The sequence below is a fragment of the Anarhichas minor genome, unplaced genomic scaffold (assembly GCF_050575085.1).
Source record: "Anarhichas minor isolate MPS153535 unplaced genomic scaffold, ASM5057508v1 ptg000021l, whole genome shotgun sequence".
Lineage (NCBI taxonomy): Eukaryota > Metazoa > Chordata > Actinopteri > Perciformes > Anarhichadidae > Anarhichas > Anarhichas minor.
In genome coordinates, this window is record NW_027466467.1 from 4,507,364 (window position 1) to 4,533,245 (window position 25,882).

The 25,882-nt window shown below is 44.1% G+C and overlaps 1 protein-coding gene across 1 annotated transcript in view; it reads left to right on the plus strand.

Annotated features, from left to right (window-relative positions):
• LOC142954629 (band 4.1-like protein 1) overlaps nucleotides 1-25,882 on the plus strand; it is a 71,095-nt gene that overhangs the window by 30,992 nt on the left and 14,221 nt on the right. The window contains exons 2-14 of the mRNA XM_076095758.1: nucleotides 6,728-6,866; nucleotides 7,901-8,068; nucleotides 13,832-13,936; nucleotides 18,235-18,277; nucleotides 18,432-18,507; nucleotides 18,862-19,080; nucleotides 19,490-19,577; nucleotides 19,674-19,826; nucleotides 20,812-20,909; nucleotides 21,068-21,243; nucleotides 21,442-21,671; nucleotides 24,089-24,238; nucleotides 25,376-25,462. Of these exons, the coding sequence (XP_075951873.1) occupies nucleotides 6,828-6,866; nucleotides 7,901-8,068; nucleotides 13,832-13,936; nucleotides 18,235-18,277; nucleotides 18,432-18,507; nucleotides 18,862-19,080; nucleotides 19,490-19,577; nucleotides 19,674-19,826; nucleotides 20,812-20,909; nucleotides 21,068-21,243; nucleotides 21,442-21,671; nucleotides 24,089-24,238; nucleotides 25,376-25,462 (1,632 nt within the window). The 5' untranslated portion in view covers nucleotides 6,728-6,827. The remainder of the gene's footprint in view (nucleotides 1-6,727; nucleotides 6,867-7,900; nucleotides 8,069-13,831; nucleotides 13,937-18,234; nucleotides 18,278-18,431; nucleotides 18,508-18,861; nucleotides 19,081-19,489; nucleotides 19,578-19,673; nucleotides 19,827-20,811; nucleotides 20,910-21,067; nucleotides 21,244-21,441; nucleotides 21,672-24,088; nucleotides 24,239-25,375; nucleotides 25,463-25,882) is intronic.

Below are 25,882 nucleotides of genomic sequence, written 5' to 3' on the forward strand. Positions count from 1 at the left end.
CTCGGGGTAATTCTGCTCTCTGTTTGCGACCGCCTGCAAACCCGCTCTTAGAGCGGGCGCCTTTAATTTAGCCGAGTTCCAAACTTTGTGCCGCTTTGCGTTCACGTCGTCTGCCCAAGAGGAAGGTGAGCATGTGTTGTTACAACAGCTGCACAGAGGAAACATGTTTTCTAACTCTCTCTCTCGCTCTCTCTCTCTCTTGGGGATGATTCCACTGCAAGAATGCGAGGCTTGAAGAGTCATGCAGTTGTTGTGGCTGCGCTGTACTCCGGCCCCCCGCTCAGGCCTCATCTGTCATCATCAGTCCATTGGCTGAGGATGACGTCGTCTTAGGAAACGTTGTCTTAGGAAAAGAAGACAAAAAAAAGTCCCCCGGGCCATGCATGTGTGGCTTGCATCAGTGTTTCATTACAGCTGTCAAGTGTGTACGAGGGGCCCTGTGTGTGATGTCGGGGTGAATGAGAGCAGTGTTTGTCCTCGAGTGCTTCCCCCTTCTCCATCCTCCTCTCTGAGTGACTGTATGAACTGTCACTGACACACTGCGGTGCGTCGTGATCTGCTTTCTAGGAGGAAGACCCAGAGTTGTTGACAACATGACGAGGTGGTCCGAATTTCCCTGCCCAGTACGGTAGCAGATAATCGCTGAACTCGTACGGACGGGAAAAAAGAAAGAAAGAAAGAAACAAACAAACAAACAACGTTGAACACAAGTAAGATCATTACTGGAGTTGAGAGGAAGACCCTTCATGCGATAGCAGAATAAACAGGTATGGGGGGAGAGGTCTTCAGGAGTTGGTTTCAGATGTTCTTTCATGTCAGCGAGTATTTACATTGTCTTCATATCTGAATAGCATGATTCAGATATGAAGACAATGTAAATGTATATCCAGGAAGACGCCGACGGCAGAAACGGCGGATCAGTCATGTGAATAAATCTTCACTATGTCAGAACTTATTCGGCAAAGGTGATTCCATAATCCCTTTAGTGCATCAACTCTTCACTGTTTCTCTTACTTTCATAAAGCTACTTCAAAATGCTCATAAAAAAATCTGTGAATGGAAACACGGCTCCAGTCACTTCACCGTGGAACAGCAATACTGTGAATTCTATCAACTTGTACTCGTCAATGTCTTTGTTGTCTCTCTCTGAATGCATCCCTCTTTCACCGAGCGCAATTTAAAACCACTTGACCCGAGTGCTCCTGCTCCACCTCACACACTGCTGACACGAACGTGACCTTAAACTGGAAGTTAAACACTTGAATTTTCCTTGACCTGTGACTCTCGGGAGACATGTGTATCTTTAACGCGATTGCAGTCATGAATGGCAGCTGTGGCTGCAGACGCGCGTGTTCGTACACCTGACATGTACTGCAGCAGTTGGAACCCGTATGCAAATAGCTACCCAAGCTAAGTAAGAGGATGCACTGTAGCAGCTATTGTGTTGTGTCTTCCTCTTTTGCCAGTGCGGCACTCATCGTGATTACCCGGCTGCGTTATGAGCTCAGTGCATGCTAATGGGTAAATGTCATTATAACCGAGGATTCGCACAATGGAATTAGGCTTGTGTATCGGCCAAAGAGTGCTGACTGTGCCTGTCAGGGCTCAGGTGTCAGATAGAGGGTAGAGGGTGAGGTTAGCGGCGGTGGCCTGCGTCTCTGCTTCAAACTCCCCATCTGTCCCCCTGTGCAGGGTTCCACCCCTAACTGGAGGGGAGGAAACTTTGACTCCTCTTTTGAGTCGCGACACCACGACACCTCTTGTCATTTCTTAAAATCTTCCAACGGTCATATACATACCGGGTACATACAGTACATGACATTTGACCTGTGCATTTAACCCATACTGAGCATTAAGGAGCAGAGGGCTGCATTAAAGTGCCCGGGGAGCAACTTGTGGTTCGGTTTCTCACACTTCGACATGCAGACAGCGGGGATCGAACCGCCAACCCTCCAGACCACTCTACCCACTGAGCAGGCAGCAATCTTTTCCCACTTATCCTCCATCCCTTTTGTCTTTTGGCCTCTCATCCACCCTCCTCGTTCGGTCCGGCTCTCTGTTATGAGAGACGAGCGGGTGTGAAGAATAAAAAAAAAATAAAAAAAGAGGGTCCTCTATGCTGTTACCATGGCAACTGCATCTCGGAGCCGAGCCAGTGCCGTTCCACAGACATGCGCGCTCCCTCTCTCTCTCTCTAGTTCTCCCTCCGCCTGCCTTGCTTAGATTAAAGCGTACCTCTGATGAGAAAGAAGAAGAGGCTGCGCTTGTAGGGGAAGGGTGGCGTTTCATAACCCTCCGAGGGAAACGATGTGCCTCCCTCTGTGATGAATCGTTATTACTGATGGCAGATATCAAAGACGGGCGTCGTCAGTGAACTGCACACAGTGGTGCAACAAAAGGAAACACGCGATGTGTTCCTGCATTGTAAGGCGCTTTCTTCCCCCCCTCCCCCCCACTCTGTGGAGGTCTCGGCTGGGTCGACGGCCGGTAATTGTGGGTAATGGTCTCGCGCAGGAAATGAATGCATTTGCACGGCTCCGCGGCCTCGCTCTGTGGCATCAATCCGTATTAATTTGGCAATTAATCTGATTTCATGAGATGTCTCAATAAGGGACCCCATTTGCCACGAACCGACTTTGAATTATGTGATTTGTACTCTCAATTTCTGTGTACGTGCGTCCACGAAGGGCTTTTTCATTATAGGCTGACGAGTATCGTACACGACCACTTCAAAGCAACAGTTAACTGTCGACGTGGGTATGGTTGTAAAATGTGAAAAATGGCCACAGCGGGGAACAGAAAATGGTTAGACGGGTGGTTTTCCGATGATTGGTCGCTGAGAACACAGCACATAAACACACAGACAAGCTGTAGATGACGGCTTTGTGTCATGTAACCCAGATGGATGTTAAGTGAAGGGGGGGGGGGGGGGCGTCTGTTTGACATGGTGCGCACCTGACGCAGGGGAAGATGCTCGTCGTCATTTTCAGCTTGACTGATTTGGACTGGGAGGAGAAGGAGATAACAGAAAGTGGAGGAGCCAGTGGGGAATTGATTTAGCAGCTTGTAGCCCGGTGCCCTGCTGGATCAGACAGCGAGGGGAAAACGAGGGCCCTGAGTGGACACACCACTCCGTGCTTCAGGAACGCTGTGAGGAACTTTTAACCGGCTGTGAAACAGCCTCAATTCAGTACTGATGCCTCCATATGACCTACATGAGTAAATGAGACCATCAGCGAGAAGATTGGCTATTTCTTTATAGTTCTCGTCCAGATGGATGAGCGGGTCTGAAAACAGCGAACGGACCACATGATCTCTTTAACCTTCCTGGTGTCGTGGTGATACACGTTTCCTAGCAGCTGTTGGTCAGCAGGCAGGGCGGGTCGTCTATTTATCGGAGGACGAGCGGTTCGAACCCCCGGCTTCTTGATGTGTCCTCGGGCGAAACACTGAGCCCCAAATTGCTCCCGATCGTTCATCGGTGTGAATGATTGGAATCTGATGTGCTCCCTCAGTGTATGACATGTAGTGTCAACATTCATACACTAAGTGCAATTCCATTTACCTAAACCTTGACAGGAGAACAGACTTTGACATGACACCTGCTTCATTTCATGCCTTTTTCCAGCACTTCACTTTCTCCCTCAATCATATCAGCATGTAACAATAGGTGACTAATTGGCTCAGTGATGCTGTGATGCGATCACAGCTGTGTGTGTTTGTAGACTACTTTACAGCGGGTTCAAACGCGGCTCAGCCATAATCATAATCAAGGACCGGGACTATCTTTTATAATCCTCCTTTAACCAACACGCAATCTGTCAAGACCTTCCCTGGTTGGGAGTGAGTCTCTCCTCTGAACCGGTGAGAACCGGTTGTGTTCCTGTGTTAGTCGTCAGTCACCATTCAAATGTCGGGTGCATTACTTTGATGGGATTTGCTGCTCGAGGGGCAGAGAGACCTCCAGGGTCATACAGAGACTGGGTTAAACGCAGGGTCCTGAAGTATTGGTTGGGGGACTCGATAACACACGGGCACTGAGAACATGTTCACACATTATGCGCCTGGTCTTCCTTTTATGAGAGGTCACGGAAGATCATGTTCCGGGGTATTTATTGAAAGGTCACCGTGTATGTTGGGGGGGGGGGGGGGGGGGGTTAAATGTTCAACAATCTTTTTCATTAATTTCGCTGTGAATGTCAGGTTTTTTGTGTCTTCCGAATCACAGAGGCTGAGCTTTTGATTCCCCACTTGCACATTGAGCAATCGCACAGGGAGAGATCCTTTGTGGGGGAGGCAGAGGAGCCGGTTTCCACTTAATAGAAGACAATGAAATGCACTCTATGTGATTTTTATTTTTTGCGTAATGCACATTAAAGTACCCAGCCCACGTAAGCTGATAAGACATTAAGTACACAGTGAGAAGTGGAGAAACGAGGCTTGTCAGAGAGTGATAGAAATTGTGAGGACTCTACTGGGAACACAATACTTCTCCTACATTGGCTTTTCTGAGCTCTGCAAACAGAATCCGACTCAAAAAGGGTTTTGCTTTTTAAACCACAAATCAAGACTTTCAGTGTCATGTAAGCAGAATGGAGCTGCATACATTTAGAGCGATGCATTGAAGAGTACAGTGCTTAAATCATCATATAAGATGCAGCAGTAATATAAAATCCATAAAAGGGTCAATGAGCGGAGGCTCCACGAAGTTATTGCTCCCGGCAGCAAACAAGACATACAGTGTTGATTAGTGAACTAAAGACGTGCAGGTGGATGGATTTTCGTTATTTTTGGACAGAGACGAGCTCTTACCTGGTTTCAAAGTAAGTGATGTTTTGTTGATGAGGAAAGAAAAAGATTTCTCTTCACTAGTAATTCATTTCCTCAAACATCATTAATACCTTTCTAGTGAGCCTTTGTTTGGACATGCAGTACACGCCTCTCTAAACAGACAAAAGTGGCTGCACTCTCCTTCCACTTCAGCTGCAGATTTCTCTTTTCAGTCCACCCACACCTATAACCCACAACCCAAGACAGCCCATTCCAACTGATTTCCATAAAGTGCAGAAACTGACAAAGTGAAGTAGAAGTCGACGAGGGAAGTTGTGGGGAAGTTGCTGCACAGAAAGAAAAGAATAACACACCTGCTTTACACTGTAACATTTGTGTGTGGGTCTTTGTGTTGTTTGGTGTTAATGCCTCAATTAGACAAATCAAAGACCATTTATGACTTGAGCCAACATATTACTAGGGATGTAAATCACTATTTTCATTACAATATAATGAGATATTGATTCATTGGACAATGATACAATACCTGCCTGAAAATACAAAGTCTGCCATGATGCAATTTATATTAGATAAAAAAATTCCGGAGCTTGCGATCCATATGCTATATATCATAGATCCATATGCTATATATCATAGATCCATATGCTATATATCATAGATCCATATGCTATATCATAGATCCATATGCTATATATCATAGATCCATATGCTATATATCATAGATCCATATGCTATATATCATAGATCCATATGCTATATATCATAGATCCATATGCTATATCATAGATCCATATGCTATATATCATAGATCCATATGCTATATATCATAGATCCATATGCTATATATCATATGCCCGTTTAACACAATCAGTTACATTTATATCAACTTGCAAAAAGCAACTTGAATATGATTTGACATTTGAATGAAGAACAAACTATTCTTTTGAATAAGAAGAGGTTGGAGGTCTGGTTTCTGGTCAAAGCCGGCGGGCCCCTTGACACGAATTGCTGGTCCACCTTAAAGGTCGATCCACCTTAAGTGAGCCTGACCCGAAGATGTCGCTAACTTTGTTGCGCTCACGTGACACTCGATCGACCGCACACTCACCTACCTGACACCGCTAGCGCCGCCTCTCGCTAACTCCGCTTGCACAGTTTGAATGTTTAGGGAGGAAGGTGCGCTTGGACAGAAATGGTGAAATGGGAATTTCAAAATAAAGGCGTATGTTTGAGAGGATGATATGTTTGGATGTTTACACTTTGCTTCGATGATGTTGGATCGTTTAATATTGAATTGATACATTGATCCAGATAGATGGACCACTACCTTACATATGACCTTATATGCATTTAGGCAATTACATAGTCCATTGCACACTGAAGCTATAAAGACTGCAGCCTTACAAGCATTCATACCCACTCATGGATGGATGATAGTAGGTACTCTTATCGGTTTTTTGGTTGAACACCTTTGCGACTGAAGGAATGCACCGTCTATAGCCATGAGTACCAACAGTAGTGCCCATGGCCTCATTCACTAATTAATTTTTTTTTTTTGGTAGTCGTCTTCCCAGTGCTGGAGCTTGTCTCGCTTAAATAGATGATCATTATCTGGCTCAGTGAGGGCTTTTATAATTAAAGTAAATGTCCTTGCCGGCAAGGTGAATTATGTCTGTGGAAATTGTGTTGTATCAAGAAGCTGTAGCTTTCAGAATTTGTAATGAATGTGTGATCCTGGCTCCAGTGCCGTTATTATTTGGAGGGTGAAGGCATTCGCGTTCAGAATGTTTCGCAGTCTCCAGCTGCGGCTCCTGCTGTCATCTCGGCTCTTTTGATGCCGAAGGAGAGCATGCATTAACGCTTCGGACATGGCATTTCGAAGAGGAAATCTACGACAGTTCTTGAAAATATTTGTTTGCTTGCTGTCTCCTCTCAGGTTGGTGTTACTTTGCTGACGAGACAGAGGCAGGCCCCGAGTCCGGAGGTGAAGAGAGCAAGAAAGGAGCCCTCCCAGACAGCAGGGGGCAGCAGCAAGCATGCAGGACTCAGCCTCGGACAGCAAGATGGCCAAACAGGTCAGGATCTCACCATAAATCTCTGTGTGTCTGTCTGTTTGTTTGTCTTTATGTGGGTCAGTCCTGTGCATATCTACTTTGCAGGGCCAGGGTTGATTAGATGTTACAAGTTAGTGATTTAATTAACCATGTTGCACCATTGGAACTTAAGAAATATTAACAGATTAATAGATTTTGTAAACAGGAAGTTTTGGGCTGAGCTGTAACACAAGTGTCCAAATTTAAGTGGGCAAACAACTAATTCAATTAACTGGGAATACTTAGAAAACACAAGTATGACTGTTTTGCTTATGTATACATGGAGAAAGATGGGCGTTTGAGAGTTAGCTAATAGTATATATGACCGTATTCCATATTTAACTTTTACTCTTCATTCTACAAGCCATTGTTAGTTTTGTCAGTTAGCAAGCAGCCGTAACACCAGGGTGTTAATAATTAGTGTGTGTGTGTGTGTGTGTGTGTGTGTGTGTGTGTGTGTGTGTGTGTGTGTGTGTGTGTGTGTGTGTGTGTGTGTGTGTGTGTGTGTGTGTGTGTGTGTGTGTGTGTGTGTGTGATGCAGCCAATTTTAATTTAAGAAAAATGGCTTAAAACTGTGAACCTGCAAACTGCTGATGCAACTGGCTCCAACGCTTGTGTTTAATTGAGCTGAGATTGAATATCATTACACGGCAGAAAAAATAGAGTTCATTTGTTTTTGTTGCCTCATTAATGTACAGTATTTCTTCAAAATCTGAGCCTCCAAGTCTTTGTTTCAAAATAGTCTGAAGAGTCTATGATATGGCTGTAATTCAGTGGTTAGTCTTATAACTGGGACCCAATGCAGTTTCCAGTAGATGTACATTACACTGTATGCTTCTCAGTATGTTGAATTAGCAGATGGAACACTGACTTACATCTATTAAAGCCACAATGCTGAGTCTACACCAATGAGTTTCTCTCAGGCCATTTCCGTGACAGAACTTAATCTTAATGCACTTCAGATATCCACTCAGATGTCATTTGACTTCCCATTTGTTTTTATACATATGTCTTAGGAACAGAACTCCAAATATATGGATGAACCTAGAGAAACGGACGACATGTCAGAGAGGACATCCCCAAACAAGAACCTCAAGTCTCCCCAGAAGGGCTCCAAACGACTTAAAACAGCCCCCTTCAAAATGACCCTGCTGGACACCTCCGAGTTCGAAGGCGAAATTGAGGTAAGCACTGCGAAAAAACAAAACAATTTGTGGTGACATGTCTTTATAGAATGAACCTTAACATGCTTCAAACAATCATTTGAAAAGCAGCATTCTTTTTTTGTGTTTTTTCCCCCTTTCTAGTCCTTGTCCTCTGTGGGCAGTTGCGTGTGTGCGTGTGTGTGTGTTGTGTGTTGCTGCAGCGAGCACATGAAGCGGGCACAGAGAATAAAAAGAGCTGGTGCCATGCTGGGAGCTCACCAGGGGGGTGATGCCAAAGCAGTGTCACACATTTCTGTAATGCACACAATGAAAAATAGTGAGTGCAGCATAAAAGTCCTCACTCTACACCATCTGTTTTTATTGCTCCTGCAGTGTAATAAAAGGACATTTCCCACTTGCTTGGAGTGGAAACTCAAGGCATGCATAAAAAACGGAGAGAAGAGATAGATGTAAGTGCATTGCCTTAGATAAATGCACGGGAGATTATGGAGCCTTAATGACTAGCAAGCGGCATAACACTTCTTGCAGGATCTTTAAATATATAATATCTTCGGCGAGATTGCGGTGGAAAATTCATATCCAGTTACTTGACTGTGGGGATGACTGTGCAGCATTATTATATCTTGTTTGGTCTCAGATTTCCATTCCACTCTCCGAGACTCTCATCTAGACACCAAAATGCACGACATGATGCCTCCGTCTCGCTCCGCTGCCTCTGCACCCGAGATGACAGAGTTAAATCGGGGCCAATTGGCGGCAGCCAGCCCTCTGTCACAGCCCGGTAACCTGCCTCTGCAGCTCTTCAGCGAGACTGTCTGATGCAGCGCGGACTGGGACTGGAGATGTTCTGCGCAAGAAATTGCGTCACCAGAAGGTTCAGGCTGGGGCTCACTGTGGGCCAACTGTATTGATCTCTCTCGCACATAATGTGCACTTAAGAGAGAGGAAAAGAGAGAGGGATAGTGTCAAAGGAGAACCGCCAGTCGCCTCTCACCCTTCACTCTGTCAGTTAGTTAGTGAGAGACACAGATCTCAGCTGCTAGAAAACGTTTTCTTTGTCTCGTGGCAGGTTGTGTCGGAGAAAAAAAAAAAAAAAACCTTTGCTGTTGCTTCTTGATGCTTCTTGCAATGCTTACATGTAACATGAATCAATTCAATTGTATCAATAGCCCGCAAAAACAAATTTGCTGTTGAATAAATATAATTGGCAAACTAACAAATTATTAGACATATTATTAGACATATAAACATATAAAATGAAAGACCTTGCTTTGTTGAGACGGTCTGTCTGTCGATCTCCTCCGCTGTGTTTCAGCACCCGGGACAGCGCCGCAACGACAAACGATGCTAATAATGATTGATGTTGATGCATAAAGAATAATGTAGAGTTACTATTCCTTGTTTCATGGACTATTTGGAATTGTTTGGGTAATGTGTAAGCCTATTTTAAAAAACAAAATATACCAGATGCATTTGGCAAATGGCCCGTACTCTAATCTGGCATCACTTTCAGTAGGTTCAGTAGTGTTTTTTAGGGCTTTGCAAAACAGCGACAAATGGCTCGTGACTATTTTCTTCCACCACCTGCCTCGTTTATGGTTGTTTGGTAACTTTTAATCAACAACAAAACCTACTTGGTAATGGAAGATGTCAGAGCTGGGCGCGACAAGTTTCCGTCATGCCACTTGCTACCTGTGTTGTCATTGTCTGCACAAACACAAGAGGTTGCATGTCAGCCAAAGGTAAACAAAGCTTTGTTTAGGAATAGCTGGACTTCCTTGAGTCTTGCAGTGAATTCCTGGAGGTCTGTCATCACTTGCGAGGTCACTTGTCAGGCAGCCAGTTTCCAAAGTCAGCGTTGAATGCTTGCTTAGATTCTAAGGCTTGTTTACCTGTTCTTTGATCAGATAGTTCCAGATCTGAAAAAACGTCTCACCGCAAGTGTTTTTTTAAGTCTATCACACAAGATTGTGGAATTGTAGATGTTAAACTTAACATTTTTCTGAGTATGTCGACTTTCTGCGTGTTTTGCCCACATCTTACATTAACGCACAACTTATCTCCCAACATGCACATAGTCGTACTCATACGTTATACTGTGAACCTTTGCACAAGCAATTATTTGTACATTTCTGAGCAAAACTGTACAGTGCTTCCATAAAAAGAAAACGGCTGTATTTTTAAGTATTTCTTACAATTTATTGTCATATTTTCTACTGTAAATGTTCTACCTATTGTATTTATTTTCATTACGATGTCTCTTGACTTTTGCACTGTGTTTATTGTTATGCTCCAAATCACCAAGTCACATTCCTTATATGTGCAAACCTACCTGACAATAAACTGTTTCTGTTTCTTATTCTAACCCATTGAGCTGTATGCTATGCTGTATTTTGCTGTATTTTGTTGAATGACAAAAAAGGTTTCTATTCACCAGACTGAAAAGTATTGTTTTGGTATATACGGATTTGGTATCGGCACTAAAATCTTCATGCGGTACTGAGGGTCACAGGTTGTCCCTTTTGTACAATAAAAGCCTTCAGCACAGGCCGCTAACTGGCTGCTAGGAAATCCATAGTTATTACATGGTTGCAAGCCAGGTGCAGTCAAGGAGAAAATAGAAGAGCAATGTTATTATGAGCCACCCCTTAGGATACATATGCACAGGAGCATGACACTTTGTGTGTGTGTTGGGGGGAGGGTGCCTTTTTATATGTGAATGTGTGAGGTAAGAATATCAGGAATGTTACGCTTGCACCAACCGCTCTCTCAGCACTGCAAAACACACCAAGAAATACCGTGGGGCCTTTTTGGGCGTCAACACAACAATAGTTAGCATTATGGTTATGACAGCTTTTGTGTCTTAAGTGCTCCTCCTCTAAATATTTGCCCGCCCTTGCAGCACTGCCAGTCATTGCCGGAGAAGGTTACACAAAGCAGCCTCTTGTCAGCCCATGTTTTTTTTAAATTTGTAATTCCAGTTTGGAGACCTCCAGGTCATTGGCAGGCTTGCTCTCACTTCCTGTCTTTAATTGCTGGTTTGTGGAACGTCATACTCGCTATGTTCCGAACCTCCCTTGTGCTTCCAGGAGTCGGTAATGACAGCGTTGCGAGAAGACAAGCCACGCTTCTCCCCGGAGGAGGTGGGTTAATTAAGTCTCTTGTCATGGATGCATAGCTGAGCCTCCCCGTGGTCCTCGGCCGGGAGAGGAGGCACCACGCCCATAACCGTTTCTCTCACCCAGTTTCCCCCCTCTGCTCACTGGGCTGTAACCAGCCTGACTCTGCATCGTCAAGCCTAGCTGCCCCGATGTGCAGAGCAGGGGGCTATTTTTGGTGTTTCATGCTGGTTAGTTGTCTTCTTACCCCGCCAAGATTCTCTTGGGTGTCCATTCTGGTGGCAACTCTTGAAATCATTACTGTACATTTAAATATTTAACTCTACGCTGTCACACAGCATACTCTTGCTTTACGTTGACAAATGTTGCAGTCAGGGACCTACTGACCGACATGACGGGAGCTAATACGCACGTCGCAAGTATCGCTCCAGCGTCCTTTCACTCATAATGAGGCAAAAGTGACATTTTCTTTTTGAAGTCCTAGCCTTAAGATGTTAAGAAACGAGACAGCAGAGGGATAATACTGCATCTGTTTCCCTGGCAACTGCTTGCTCCTTCTCTCCGTCACCTCACACAGTGAGCTCCAGGGGAGGAGGCACCGTGTGTGTGTGTGTGTGTACAGAGCATAATACTTTGCATGTGTGGTTCAGTGTTAGGCCTGAACTTTACCATACGTCTTCCTCGCTCTATAATTAACAGTGACGTATCAGCCCGTGCATGAATTGATGATTCCGAGTCAACATTTCATTAGCCCTATCAAATTAAAGCGAAAACTGTTTTGATATGAGCATTCTGGCTTGGCTGCCAGTGCGGTGAATGACGTTCTGTTAATTCAATTACAAACCAATCAATTCAAGGGAATTAAATTACTTAAAATAAGATTAGTGTTATTCCTTTTTGTAGATATGGAAACCCCACAGGGATAAAAAACATTTAGAGATTTGTTAACCAGGATTTGGACTTATGACCTTCAAGCTGGGGGGGGGGGGGCATGTGTGCTTACCCAATTAATGTCTTTAGCCTCTTCCATTCTATAACAGAACGGGATGTAAACCCTCTGAAGCTCTGACAGGCACTACCTGCATGCTTAGAAATATATGTTGATGTGTGGGTCCACCAATTTGGTTCAGACTGAAATATTTCTTCAATTATTGGGTGGATTATTATTTGTTAACATTCATAGTCACCAGATGATGAATCCTAATGACTTTAATGATCCCCTGACTTTTCCTCTTGTGCCACCACGAAGTTGACTTTTTTTGGTTTTGTGTGACATATTCTCCCAATAGGTAGGATTGTCATACATCTTGGTACAGATATTCATGTTCCTCAGAGGATGAATCTCAGTGACTTTGGTGTTTCCCTGACTTTCCCTGTTGCGCTAGCGGCAGGGCAACATTTTTCCACTTATCCAGTAAAATAACTTTAAACATTTTTTTGTTCAGACATTCATGGTCCCAAGATGATGCATTTTAGAGACTTTGGTGTTCCCCTAACTTTTCATCTATCACCATCATCAGGTCAAAATTTCAATTGAACTTCTATTAATGAGCATATACCTACAAAAATAATGGCTTTCCCATTATAGTTATTTGTACTTTATGTTTAATACTAATAAGCAAATGTCAGCATCCTAACACTTTAAACTAAGATGATTGAACATACTAAACTTCACAAAGCTGTTAGCACGGCTGCAGACTCTTGGTCTTATTTATTGACACTGGGTGGAGTTACTTCAAAGGTAGTCAACATGTGCTCTTCTGTGTTTATATCCGGGTCATCATCAGGGAAGGATGTTGGGTGCGATGATTATTGTGAGACTATGGTTTTGCATACTATTACTGAATGGGATGTAAAGCATCTGAAGCACTATTGTTATTAATGGAATGTGACAGGAACTAGATCCAATCCATACTCAAATCTAAATATATACTCACTTACTAAGAAATATAGTTGTTGTATTGCATTACATTTCGCTCAGATTACAATATTAGAAAGGTGGAAAAATGTATCCAGGAAAAAAAGAAGATAATTGGCTAAAATTAACTTAGTGCCTAAATATTGAATTGTTTCCTTCTCCAGCTCTCTAGTTTGGTAGACTAGATGTCTACCATCCAGGCTGTACACCAAGGATATACTGATCTCTGCCAAATCCAGTCTGAGGCTCTTTCAACACTGTGAGCAAAAATGCTTATTTGTGCATCCTGAAAGAAACCATATCGAAACTCTCCCTCGAATGGGAAAACATGAACTTGTCACTTGAATGTAATGGAAATCTTCCTGAAATGTCCATCTTGAACTCTGTCAATAGAAGAGTAAATCTCTGCCTACAGCACAAAGAGCAACCTCCCCCAGCAATTCACAGTCCATTTTCACTGTCAAGTGTTTGAATCACACAACGATTGTGATACAGCACCAAAAGGCTGAGCTGCTTTGTTTTGTGCAAAACCCAGAGAACAGAAAAGCAATCTTGGCAAAGCACAGCTGTCTAATGGGGGCTGATATTGATGAGCCAAATTTAGCCCAATAAACCTGAGCTACACCAGCAGTAGACTCTTTTGCATGTCTGGTATTGCAGAAATATAGCAGAGAATCCTTCTTCTGCATTGTTGTTGACCTTTCTTACCGCTGCTATGTCATACATGTTTTTGTATCTTTGCAGAAACACTCCAAAGGACAGACCCTGATGGACATGGTGTGTGAGCACCTCAACTTGTTGGAGAAGGACTACTTTGGCCTGACCTTTGCCGACACGGACACCCAGAAGGTCAGTGGATACAGTGTACCACTGTAACCTCACGGGGATGTTTCAGTGCACAAACACGTTGCTCACAGAACAATCTGTATTCCTCTCACTTGTTGGCTGGGTCGCCTCTCACAGGAGTGCACTATCTAAAGATGAATGGAAAATAGGTCTGGACCACGGGCAATTGAAAAACGTGTGCAGTCTTTGCAAGACGTTTGTATGAAATTTCATTAAGAAGAAATAATCATTAAAGGTTCTCTCCACGGAATTCAACATGGCGACGGCTAAGCCAGCGGCAAGAAGCTAACGGTGCTAACAGCACAAACGGTGTAAACAACGTTTAGGACGCCGTTACTCCACAATATCTTTACATTGCAAATATCTGTTTGCTGCTATATTAACGTATCGTATATCCCGTACATAGAAGAACCTTTAAAGTTCCCCTGACTGAAGCTGAGAGGAAAATTTGAAGAAGAGTTTGGTCAAAATGCAAGCAGGCCAGCTTACTAGCTTAAAGCCCATAGTTATAGAAACGTTTTAAGATTAAAGCACGCCTCTGTAATGTTTACTGAACAGAGGCTAGAACATAGTGTAACAATAGCACAAGTGGAAAAAGGCCCAAAGAAAGCAATCTAACTCAGAAATGTCAGTTACACGACAATAGCTATCTAACATGTGCTTACATGAGCCCCTGTGAGCAACAGGTCATTCCAGACCAAGTAAGGCTGTGGCAGCAAAACCCCATAATGTGTATTGAATTCAACATTACATTTGGGACTGGATTGTTTTATGTCTTCTATCAAATGTTTCATAGTCTTACTTTAAGGTCAGTCAGGCTAGCTCGCTAATAGCAAAAGTATTGAGTCGGTTTACCCGCCCCCCCAAAAAAAGAAAAAAACCTCACTCGTCGGAAATACTTTGGTTCATTGCTTCTGTCCTCTGAGGTTTAATTATCTCTGCTTTTGATAATCACATACATACATTAAACACCAATCAGCTCACAAATCATTTTGACATTTCAAGTAGAAGGTCTGAATATGTTTCCCTCTGATCTTTGTTTACGTCTTTGGGTGCACAGACCGGGCTTATTATCTTCAAGTAAATGACACTGACCTTGTGGGCCCGCTTTAGGGCTCCTTGTCTGATGTGGGCTTCGGTTCTCGATTGATGCGAGCCCCCCTGAGGGCGGGTATGTGATTGCACAACAGGGGGACAACAGAAGAACCTCCTGCCTTTTGAAGATAGGAAAGATGACAAGTCTAAGTCCCTTTTACCATCTGGAGCATATCCGCTGTCACTGTCATCAGCTTGTACTTACTTTGTCAGCTCACATGTTGTGACTTGGTCCGTGTCTGACGGCTTTGGATTTAGCCTGATCTCAGCCCATACAGACAAGTTAACTGGGGGTGTTAAGGAGGTTAACAGGCTTGAAGTTCAAATATTTTCCTCTCTCTGAGTGTAAGTGAGACTACAGGCTTAGATCAATATGACGGGCTCGTCAAAGACTGCAGATTGATACTACTGCCTGGGGTCATCGCTGATTGGTAGACCAAACAAACCTTAGAATTGAAATGTCAATTTCTCTGTCTCAGTTGGGGAAGCAACGATTTAATCTTCGCTCTTCGTGAGAGCATGTATTCCCTGTGATTGCTTTATGAACTGAGGTTGCAAAAGCAAGAGCGAAGCCTTGAAGAGTCTGCGATTTAAAAAGTTCCTCCTGCTTTTCTGCAAGAGAAAAGCAACGCAGCAGCGAGCGCCGTGCTAATTGAGTGCTCTTTGGCCTTGGCTGATATAAGATAGATTCAGGGGGACGATAAATGCCTGCGGCTCATTAAAGTCTTTAGCAGCCTGATTAAACACTGAAGGAGCATGTGTATTTGTGCCCTTCTACTTGAGTAGGTGTGTGTGTGTGTGTGTACGTGAACGTGAAGGCACAGTTCAAATTGCCAGCTGCTCGCAGTTTGCCCAACACGGCCACAGGATTGCACTGTGCTGTGTCAACCTCTCACACTCCCGATTCCACTCTGACTGATGTGAGACCAGATGCCAAAATGACTGTCGGCGTAATAAGCGGTCGCTGCGAGGCATTCAGGTTAGTGAGGATTACTGTCAGCTCTCTGCCCAAAGAGCAGCACAGAACTATGTAGCATGCATCAAACACCTGTTTAAGTGTGTAAACGTGAGGATCAAAGTAACAACTTATATTTACACCTGTTGCTCTGTGTGTAAGGAGGTATAAGTCATTTTTACTGACTTATTTTAGTTCGACTTTAGTCATGCTAGCAGCAGCACTGAATTGCGATGTCGGTCAGTCGGTGGGTCGGTCGGTCCGCCCCTTTGGCCCAGACTTAAATATCTCAACAACTACTGGATGGATTGCCATGGTGTTTTATACATTCATGGTCCCAAGAAGATGAAAAATCCTGACATTGTTGATCCCCGGCTTTTGACCTCGTGCCACCCCACGGGTTGACGTTTTTGATAAATTGCATAAAAAACTATTAAGTGGATTGCCATACAATTTGGTTCAGATATCCACGATGCTAACGAATCCTAATGACTTTGGACCTTTTGTCTCCATTAGCAGCACAGCTTACAAGAGTGGTAAACATTTTAATGTCCATTATGTTGATTTATGACCAAATAGCTTCTAAACGAATGACACTCCCATCAGCCTCAGCTGCACTTTGTGTTTAGTGCTAATTAGCAAATGTTAACAACCTAACACACTGAACTGAGAGGTTGGACATGGTCAACATTATACCTGCTAATCATCAGCATGGTAGTATGTGAACATGTTGTCATGCTAGCGTTAGCACTAAGCTCACAGCACTCCTGTTCCAAAGTCCCAGTGACTACAGATTGTTGTTTCTTATGAATGCTGAAAGGATTCTTTCTTTGTATGTTAGTAATGGTTAAACTTTAGTTGTGAAGAAATAGTAAAGCTGGGTATAAAGGCACCACACTCTGTCAATGTTCAACAATAGGATAAAAGTGACATATTCCCAGAGATTATATATTATTGGGCAGTCCCAAAACATGCAAGTATGATCCAGTGTGGGGATTTCTGGGGAACTTGAGCTTAAGATCAGAGGGAATCGCATTCAGACCTTCTTCTTGAAATGTGAAAATGATTTGTGAGGCTGGAGTTCAATGTATGTGCGCCTTTATCACATGCAGAGATAATTAAACCTCAGAGGACAGAAACAAAGAAGCTTCTGACAAGTGAGGTTTTCCCATTTCAAGGTAAACCAACTCAACACATTTGCTATTAGCGAGTTAGCCCGGCTGACCTTAAAGTGAGACGGTATCATAAGCGGTAAAACTCACCCTTGCTGAATTTAATATAGCCTACATTGATACAGAGCTAAAGAGAAAACAGTCTGAGATCAATGTGTCTTGACTTTTAATTCATCTCAATTAATAGATTGTTATAGTAGTGTTTTATGAATTGATGTGTTTTTCATAATGCATCTCATTTTATATTTATACACACTAAAGAGGTACCTTTTGAGTAAATACCTCCTCTTTATCAACAAAGAAGACGACCCTGATGAAGGCCATCGGTTTGTAGAAACTCTTCCAGAGCACAGACCTCCGCCAAGGCTGTTTATCAATAGTGAAAAATAACGTGTGTATCCGCTCTGTGATTTGGATCCGCTCCAATATTTAATGGGTTCGTCCTAGGCCCATACTCCAGCCTTCCACCAAGTTTCATGAAAATCGAGCCATTCGTTTCTTCTCCGTATTCCCGCTGACAAACAGACAAACAAACAGACCAACAAACCTCCTTGGCGGAGGTAGTAAAAGGATGAATATGCAGCGGTAGAGTCCATGAGCATGCAGGGAGGTAACGGTAGAGGTAAAAGTACGTGAGGGAGGTATTTCATTAGTCTCTTCATTGCCGTCTGCTGTGCAGCTGTGCCTCTAAACAGCATGATTTACAGCTTCTGTTCCGAGCGAGTCAGTGTGCACAACTGCACTACTGCGCCGCTGATGAGATGCTCCAGCAAACTAAATCAGAAATTGTGCCCCCTTCACTGCACGATCACATGCGATGCGAGCAGATAGGTAACTGGCTGGTGGTGATTTCTTTTTTTTTTTTTTTTGCAAAACAATGAAGAAACAGATGCTTGAATTAAATCTGCTCCCTGCACGTTTGAACAGCTCAGCAGGGTAGGCTCAGTTCCTTTATTTAACCATATGGAAAGGCTTCCATTAGGAACACTTGACGGCAATTAGAGCAAAATGTGACACTGGGGTGTGCATTAGCCATGTTCCCGGTCTGCCCTGTGTGAGTTCTGCCTTCTGTCTTTCAGAACTGGTTGGACCCCTCCAAGGAGATCAAGAAGCAGATGCGCAGTGAGTGTCTTTTTTTCCGAAAGATGATGAGTAAAGTCGTGAAAGCAGATTTCTTGGCACACGAGCCGATGCAAAGCCTTGTATTTACATTTTTTTGTGCAATTTCCCTCAGACAGAGGTTAACCCTCCGGCTCTCGTTGTAATTTCTCCTCAGACTCTCCGTGGCACTTTGCCTTCTCTGTCAAGTTCTACCCTCCAGACCCCTCCCAGCTCACAGAGGATATTACCAGGTAGGACACGTCTTTCCCCATACGCGCTCTCACATTATCAACAGTTGTCACTCCTCTGGCTGTGCTGTCGGATGCTCTTTAGAGGAGAAATTACGCACATGTCAGTTCTGCAGATGCCTTTTTATTTTCCTCAAACACAAGTGTTTACATAAAAGTATTGTAGCAATTTACATGGCGTATTTACCCCCGGTGTCAAAACAACCCAAATCCCTCTCCCCTGTTGGAGGATTAGACCTGGAATGCCACTAACTGCCGTGGATTAACTGCGCTGAATACTTGTTGGAGCTTGCCTTGGTTCAGGCTTGTTTGACTGCCAACACCCTCTTCTCCTCCCCTTTTTGTCTCGTCTGACAGATACTACCTGTGTCTGCAGCTGAGGGATGACATGCTGTCAGGTCGGCTGCCGTGCTCGTTCGTCACTCACGCCCTCCTGGGCTCCTACAGCGTTCAGGCCGAGCTGGGGGACTACGACCAGGACGACCACGGCTCCGACTACGTCTGCGATTTCCGCTTCGCCCCCAATCAGACTCGCGAGCTGGAGGAGCGGGTGATGGAGCTCCATCGAAACTACAAGTACATGAACACGACGTTGTTTAAATCCGACTTTTTAATCCATCCGCAAACCTCTGGGAACGAACGGCCGATGAGCTTTTTTGTTGTGCCGAAACACCCCCCTCCCCCCGTCATGCATATGGCTGATAGATGCTGTCACATTGCTGCACCATCTGTCACTGAGATGTACTGTACACAGTGTGATGTTGTGCCAGCGCGAGAACACTTTCTCAGTTACAGAGTCTTCTTCGCCACTGCTTTTTGGCATATGCCCAAACATAATGCTTGGGGGGGGGGGTGGAGGATCGGGAGAATTTAAATTATCAAGCATATTACCAAGATAATTCCTCTCCCACTGTGCAAGATTATGGGTTTATTATTTGAGGCCCGTTGATGTTATTTACAGATATCATTGTTGTTCTGCCCACAGGGGGATGACTCCAGCAGAGGCTGAAATTAACTTCCTGGAGAATGCAAAGAAACTGTCAATGTACGGGGTGGACCTCCATCATGCCAAGGTTGCCAAAAGTTGTTTTAATAAGCATTCAAGTAGGTTTCAGGGATGTGCACTGGAAAATCATGTCTGCCTCTTTGCTGTCCCGTGTTCGCTGTAGGACTCTGAAGGGATTGACATAATGTTGGGTGTCTGTGCCAACGGCCTGCTGATCTACCGCGACAGGCTGAGGATCAACCGATTTGCCTGGCCAAAGATCCTCAAGATCTCCTATAAGAGGAGCAACTTCTACATCAAGATACGACCAGGAGAGGTACGCAGTACAGTGAAGGATAATTAACGGAGCACTTCATCAGTTTTGCACAAATTGAGGGGCAAGCATTAAATGCTTTAACCAGGCCAGGGTTTTTTTTTTCCTCTATATTCCCCTGCTTCCAATCTTCACGCTAAAATATGCTAAGCTACATTTTTAGCATAAAGACATGAGAATAGTATTGGTCTTCTCATCTTATTCTCTGCAAGAAGGCAAATTAGCCTTTTCCCCCCAAAATGTCAAACTATTCCTTGAAGCCACAACCTCAGATTTTGAGTGCAGTAATAGTTGATGTTATGTCACAGCTGCTACTGTTGAGAGTCACAGCAGAAATGAATGTGCGGTCAGTTGTGCTGAGCATAGGGCTGTAAAATCCTCCACTTTATACCTCCAAGTTTTGCTCCCCTGCACGTTCAGGGTCGATGTCCCGGCCCTCCTCATTGTGCCGTGCAGCGCTGCAGCTTATCTTCCATGCTGAGCCTCGGTGTGACAGGCTGTCTGGGTCAGACCCAGTCAAGTGACAGAGCCGCACAGTGAGCCTGTGATCGAGCCAAAGAAAGAGTCCCTTTAACAGAGCGGCCACAGCTGCAGCCGCAGCCAGAATAGAAGGATAAAGAGTGTAAATATAGCGCCATGAGCAGGTTTAGCTCCCAGTGTCTGAACATTGGATGTTATTCATCCTCTGCCTTGATCTGCTCCTTTCTGTCCAGTTGGCAAAATCCATGTTGTGAATGTGTTATGTAGTGGTAGCCATGCCAGCACAGAGTAAAGACTGCTTTATTGATTGGGTTCAGTGTTCACGCAAGAATTAGATGTAGCATACTTATTGAATATTTTATGAATATATTGGGTTTCCATCAACTTCACTCAGCGTAGAAGTACTGAGGTGGCCCCGAGGCAAAAACAGAGTAAACACACCTGGTGCTAAGCCCCGCACACCTTTCTTAACACGTCTCCCTGTCTCCCTATCCTCCCTCCCCTTCAGTATGAGCAGTTTGAAAGCACAATCGGTTTCAAGCTTCCAAACCACAGAGCTGCCAAGAGGCTGTGGAAGGTCTGCATCGAGCATCACACCTTCTTCAGGTAAGAATCGATCTGATCTTATAGATGAAAAGGTTCCCGTTCAAAGCCTATCAAGGCAAACAAAACATTTCCATGCGTGACAGCTCCATCAGGTGCAACCACACTTTTTATTACACGTTGCAGTATTACTGTTTTTTTTGGGGGGGGGGTTTCCACAGGCTGGTGTCTCCAGAGCCTCCTCCGAAGGGCTTCTTGGTGATGGGTTCAAAGTTTCGATACAGCGGAAGGACACAGGCTCAAACCAGACAGGCCAGTGCTCTTATAGACCGGCCCGCTCCGCACTTTGAGCGCTCCACCAGCAAGAGGTACCTGCTGTCCAGGAGCTTGGACGGAGGTGAGAGTAGCTCCTTAATAGATCTGGTTATGGAGGGTCTGATGAGTGTATTTCTTTTTTTTACTTGTGTTCAGTTCAAATGTTTTAACCTCAAGAAGTAGTCCCTCACATAACCCTGTCGTTTTTACGCTTTACGCTTTATGACCTCAGTTGAAATCTGACTTGTGTCTCGTACATATTTAAACTCTTTGCTACCAGCAGAGTTCTCGCGGCCGGTTTCAGGCATGTGCGAGAACCACGACCGCCTGTCCCACCGCAGCCTCGGTGAACAGCGGCGCCTCCACAGCCCCTCCGTGGACGAGCAGGAGACCGAGCCGGAGCCCAGTATGGAGCAGGACGAGGAGGACAGTCGCCAAGAGCGGGGCGAGGAGACGGGGCACGACGACTACGACGGCGATGTCACCCCGAGCAGAAAGAAAGAGATCATGGTAGTAAAGATTTCCTGACAAACTGTGACTTTTTTTTTTATTTAGAGGAATTTCCATCGTGCCTAAGTAGATGTTAAGATTAAATATGGTCCAAATGTATAGAGATTGTGTCACCTTGAAGACATCTCCAGCATTGGTGCAGAGAGATGACATGGACTACAGGGTGCCTGTGTAAATATGTGCAGTACAAGCTTCTCAGGCCAATTTATCCAGCAGTCACTTTGGTGGATTTAGCATTTACTAACTCTTCTCCCTTCACGCCAGTTCACTTCAGGCTCATATGCTGACACTGCAATGCTCATGAATCCCGCTTCACAGTTGTTTTTTTTTGACCCTTTCTAATAATGCTGACAAACTCAAGCCTAGCTAACATGCTATTTCTTTCTTTAACTCTTGCTGGCGACCAGGAGGAGGCTGGCTCACCAGTCGACAGTAAACAGGAGGTATTTGGTGTCTGGTGATTTGGTCTCTGTCTGTCTGTATACCTGTCCGTATTCATCCACCACTAAGTATATCTGTCGTAATCGAATCTCATTCTCTCCGCCTGTCTTCCGCTGTCCAACTGTGGCGGTCAACACTGTCCGTCATGTAAAAAAAAAAAAATATATATATATATATATAAATATAAATAATTTGTACCATATGAGCAAGCTATATTTGCATCCAAAATGTCTACTGGGATGTATTTCCAAATTTGTCTTGGCATGATAACAAATGGCCAAATCTTGCCCTCCTGTCTCTCTGTCTGCCTGCTTGTGCTCTGACTGACTTACCTTCTACCATCCTGTCTCTGCCTCTGCCCTCGTTCTTGCACTCTCTGACCCTGCACACTTCACCTCTCGTGCTCGCCCCTCCTCCCGCCCCAACCCATCTCTCTCAGTCGGACCAGGAGGCCAGTCCTCGGCACAAACAGGAGGTACAGGTTCCCGTCTTCAGCCCCTTGTGCTTTTTTTGCCTGCCCCTCGGATCAAAGGATACCTTTTTTACATATTTCTTTTAGAATATCATAGAAATTTGTACGTCTGGCCTCTGAGGACAAAGAGTACTTTCAAGTTGAAGCTTTTGAAAGTCTCAAGTGAAATACCTCTGTAACAAAGGAGAGAAAGTCTGACATTCAAAATCCTACTTAAATAAAAGTACAGAAGAATTATCAGCAACATGTACTAGGAATACCAAAAATAAGAGGTACTTGTTCTGCAGGAAAACAAGCCCAGTGACTGAAAGATGCTGTTCGCTGTGGATCTGTGGGCTCTTTCCATTCACTTGTTTAGCATCTACGCAGTCTCCAAGTACCAGTTGAAGTTGTAAAATGCAACTGAGCACCAGTGTTCACCACAACAAAAGTCATGTAGAATGTTAGTCAGATGTTTGCACTTCATTTTATGTGGACGTTCCAATCAGACATTTTCATTTCATCTTCAGCGATTGAGGATCTGCCCGTAAAAATGGATTGATTGAGATGAAAATATTTAATAGAGAAACTACCATAAAAATCAAGAATGCATATTTTAAACCTCAAATTTAATAAGAAGTCTCGTACTGTAAAATAGACTGAAAGTGCATTGAACTTATTACAAATATTAGGTAAAAGGCTAAATGTGTTTAACAAAACCATATGAAATGAAATATTGTCGTGCCCTACACATCATATTCTACAGATTTAGGAGAACATCTTTTTTTGGTGCAGATCCCTGCAAAAAAATCCCACCAATCATTTTAATATGATTTTCAATGAAAATTTGAATAATTATGTAAAAATGATCATGCCCTCTATTATCGCAAATGCAATCACAGTTGCAGTATCTGTCAAAAATAATCGCAATTAGATATTCTTTTCAAAATTGTTCAGCTCTAGTGTTCCAGTGGTTCCTAAACTGGGGCCGGGCCCCCTCCAGCGGGTCCCGAGGTAGATCTGAAGGGGTCATAAACACATTTGCATTCGTTTTCTGAATATTTTGATGTTTTTATGCACTCTGGCACCTTATACATTGTAATTATTCCCATTGTGAATCAATCTATTTTCATTGTGAATTAGAAACGGCATCCGTCCTGTAAGTTGAGTATCGCTGTGTTCCGTATCCATTTCTTCATTCAGCTACTTTGCACTGAGTGCCTTGATCTTCTTAAAAGCAAAATCTGTTGGAACTCTAGTTGTTTGTGGTTTCTGTGGACTTCAATAGCATCTTAAGTGCCATTGTTCTTCACGGGCCACGGCACAGAGGAGTAAAACACCAGCAGAATCTCTAGTTAACATAAGTGTAAAGCAATTCACAATGTCTCCTCTGTACACGCAGCGCTCACGTCACATCCCTGTTCAGTCATGCGTATCGTCAGTGCTGCTGTTTTCAAAAGGATGTTGCTAACGTGTGCCTGCGTCTTGTTTTTTTTGTTCCTTTCTTCCACACGTTCTCCTCCAGTTCCTGGATAAGTCGAAGGACGTCTTGCTGAAGCACCAGGCCAGCATCAACGAGCTGAAGAGAACCCTGAGGGAGCCGAGCGGCAAGCATCCGTACCGTGAGAAACGTCTGTCAGCCACCTCCCCGACTGGCACACCGGAGAAGACGGCAGTGAGTAGGGGACTCAGGGCAGTGAAGGACTGGGGGGGGGGGGGTCGGGTCGGGTCACTCTGGTCAATATCTCGAATCCAGCCAACTGTGATGCTTGACATTCCTTTAAAGGGCATTGATATTCCCGTCCGGCCTGCTGCCATGTCAAATTGCTGCTTGACTCGAGGCCAGACAGGCCATATTTTTCAAGCCCGAAGATTCGTGAGAATAGTCACGGCTATTGAATGTGTTTCCCTGTCAGTTCAAACATGTGTCTGCTGTGACTACTGCTCACGGGAGTAAACAGCACAAATCTGCAGTTTATTTTTAAGAAATGCGTATAATGATGCTCATTCTGCCTCTCTCTGGTGTGTGCCGGGATGACAATATCTCAGCGGTACTGGAGGATGACTGACAAGCAGCACAGAAGGGGAGCATCTTGATGAGATTAGTGAAGTGATGTTCTTGAGATTCACTCAATGTGAGGCACTTGAGAAATAATTATCGGTTACCTTTTTTTTTTCTCAAGGATTTTCCTTGATTGCCTGACAGTGACACAGTTTTGGAGCTTTGATCACGTTTTGGTGACGAGGCTTTTGGCGCTAGAGCGCTGAGATTGTAGTCTTCTGATAGGATGGTTTTGTTTTTGCCGAGTTCCTAAGTTGCCTTCAAACAATCTCTCGTCTGCTGTTGGGGACGATCAGATTATGCCCGAAGAATGTCGAGCGTTGTCTGCGGCAGAGAATGTAATCAGCCGTGCGTCTCGTTCCTGGTGAAAGGGGGGTGGGGGTGGGGGGTGGGGGTGGGGTACTATTCTGTTTGAGTGACAGTGGAAGGCGGGGAGAGTCTCTGTGCTCTAAGATTCAGCTCTTTGATGTAGTTACAAAAAATCGTTTGCATTGCAAATGTCTGCTGATTTGGTTACGTGGATTCGGTGCATGTTTTAAGCTCATCAAAAAGCTTCTACAGAATAACTCAGTTAAAACCTGTTAGCACCGATTCTTTCTGCCTCTCCCCATTTCCTCGCTTTTGCATGAAATGGTTTTATTGTGCGTCTCACTAATTCACTCCCTGTTTTTTTTCCCTCCCCGAGTCCGAGCTCTAACCGCTGTTCTTCCCTCTTCTTTCGAACTCTCTCCTCTGCCTCGCGTCGGCCAGTCGGCGGGCCAAGCAGTGGGGAAGGACCCTGTTAACAGCCTCTCTGTTGAGGGTTTCGTCCAGAAGACTGTGGTGGCTTCGCCTGAGGTTGCACATTTCTCACTCTTTTCTCTTCCATGATACTTATAGCTCATAGCATCTGTGTTTTGGTGAAATGCACTGCCTACCTAGCATCATTGTCACTCACGTGTCTATCTATCTATTTAGGAAAATGCCACCACATGTTGTACAATGAATCCCCAAATTCATGTTCACTTCTAGAGCTGCAACGATTAGTCGACAGATCAGAATATTTTGATAATAGATTGCATGAAAAATCACTTTAATGATCAAACATATTTTGGTTTTGGCCTCTCAACTATGGTCTCAAATATATTCTCTGTTTAATATCATATTAAACTGAATATCTTTGAGTTCTTCAGTCTAAACGAGACGTTTAAAGACATCCCTTTGAGAAACGGGGATGGACATTTTTCGCTATTTTCTGACCTTTTCTACCAATCGATT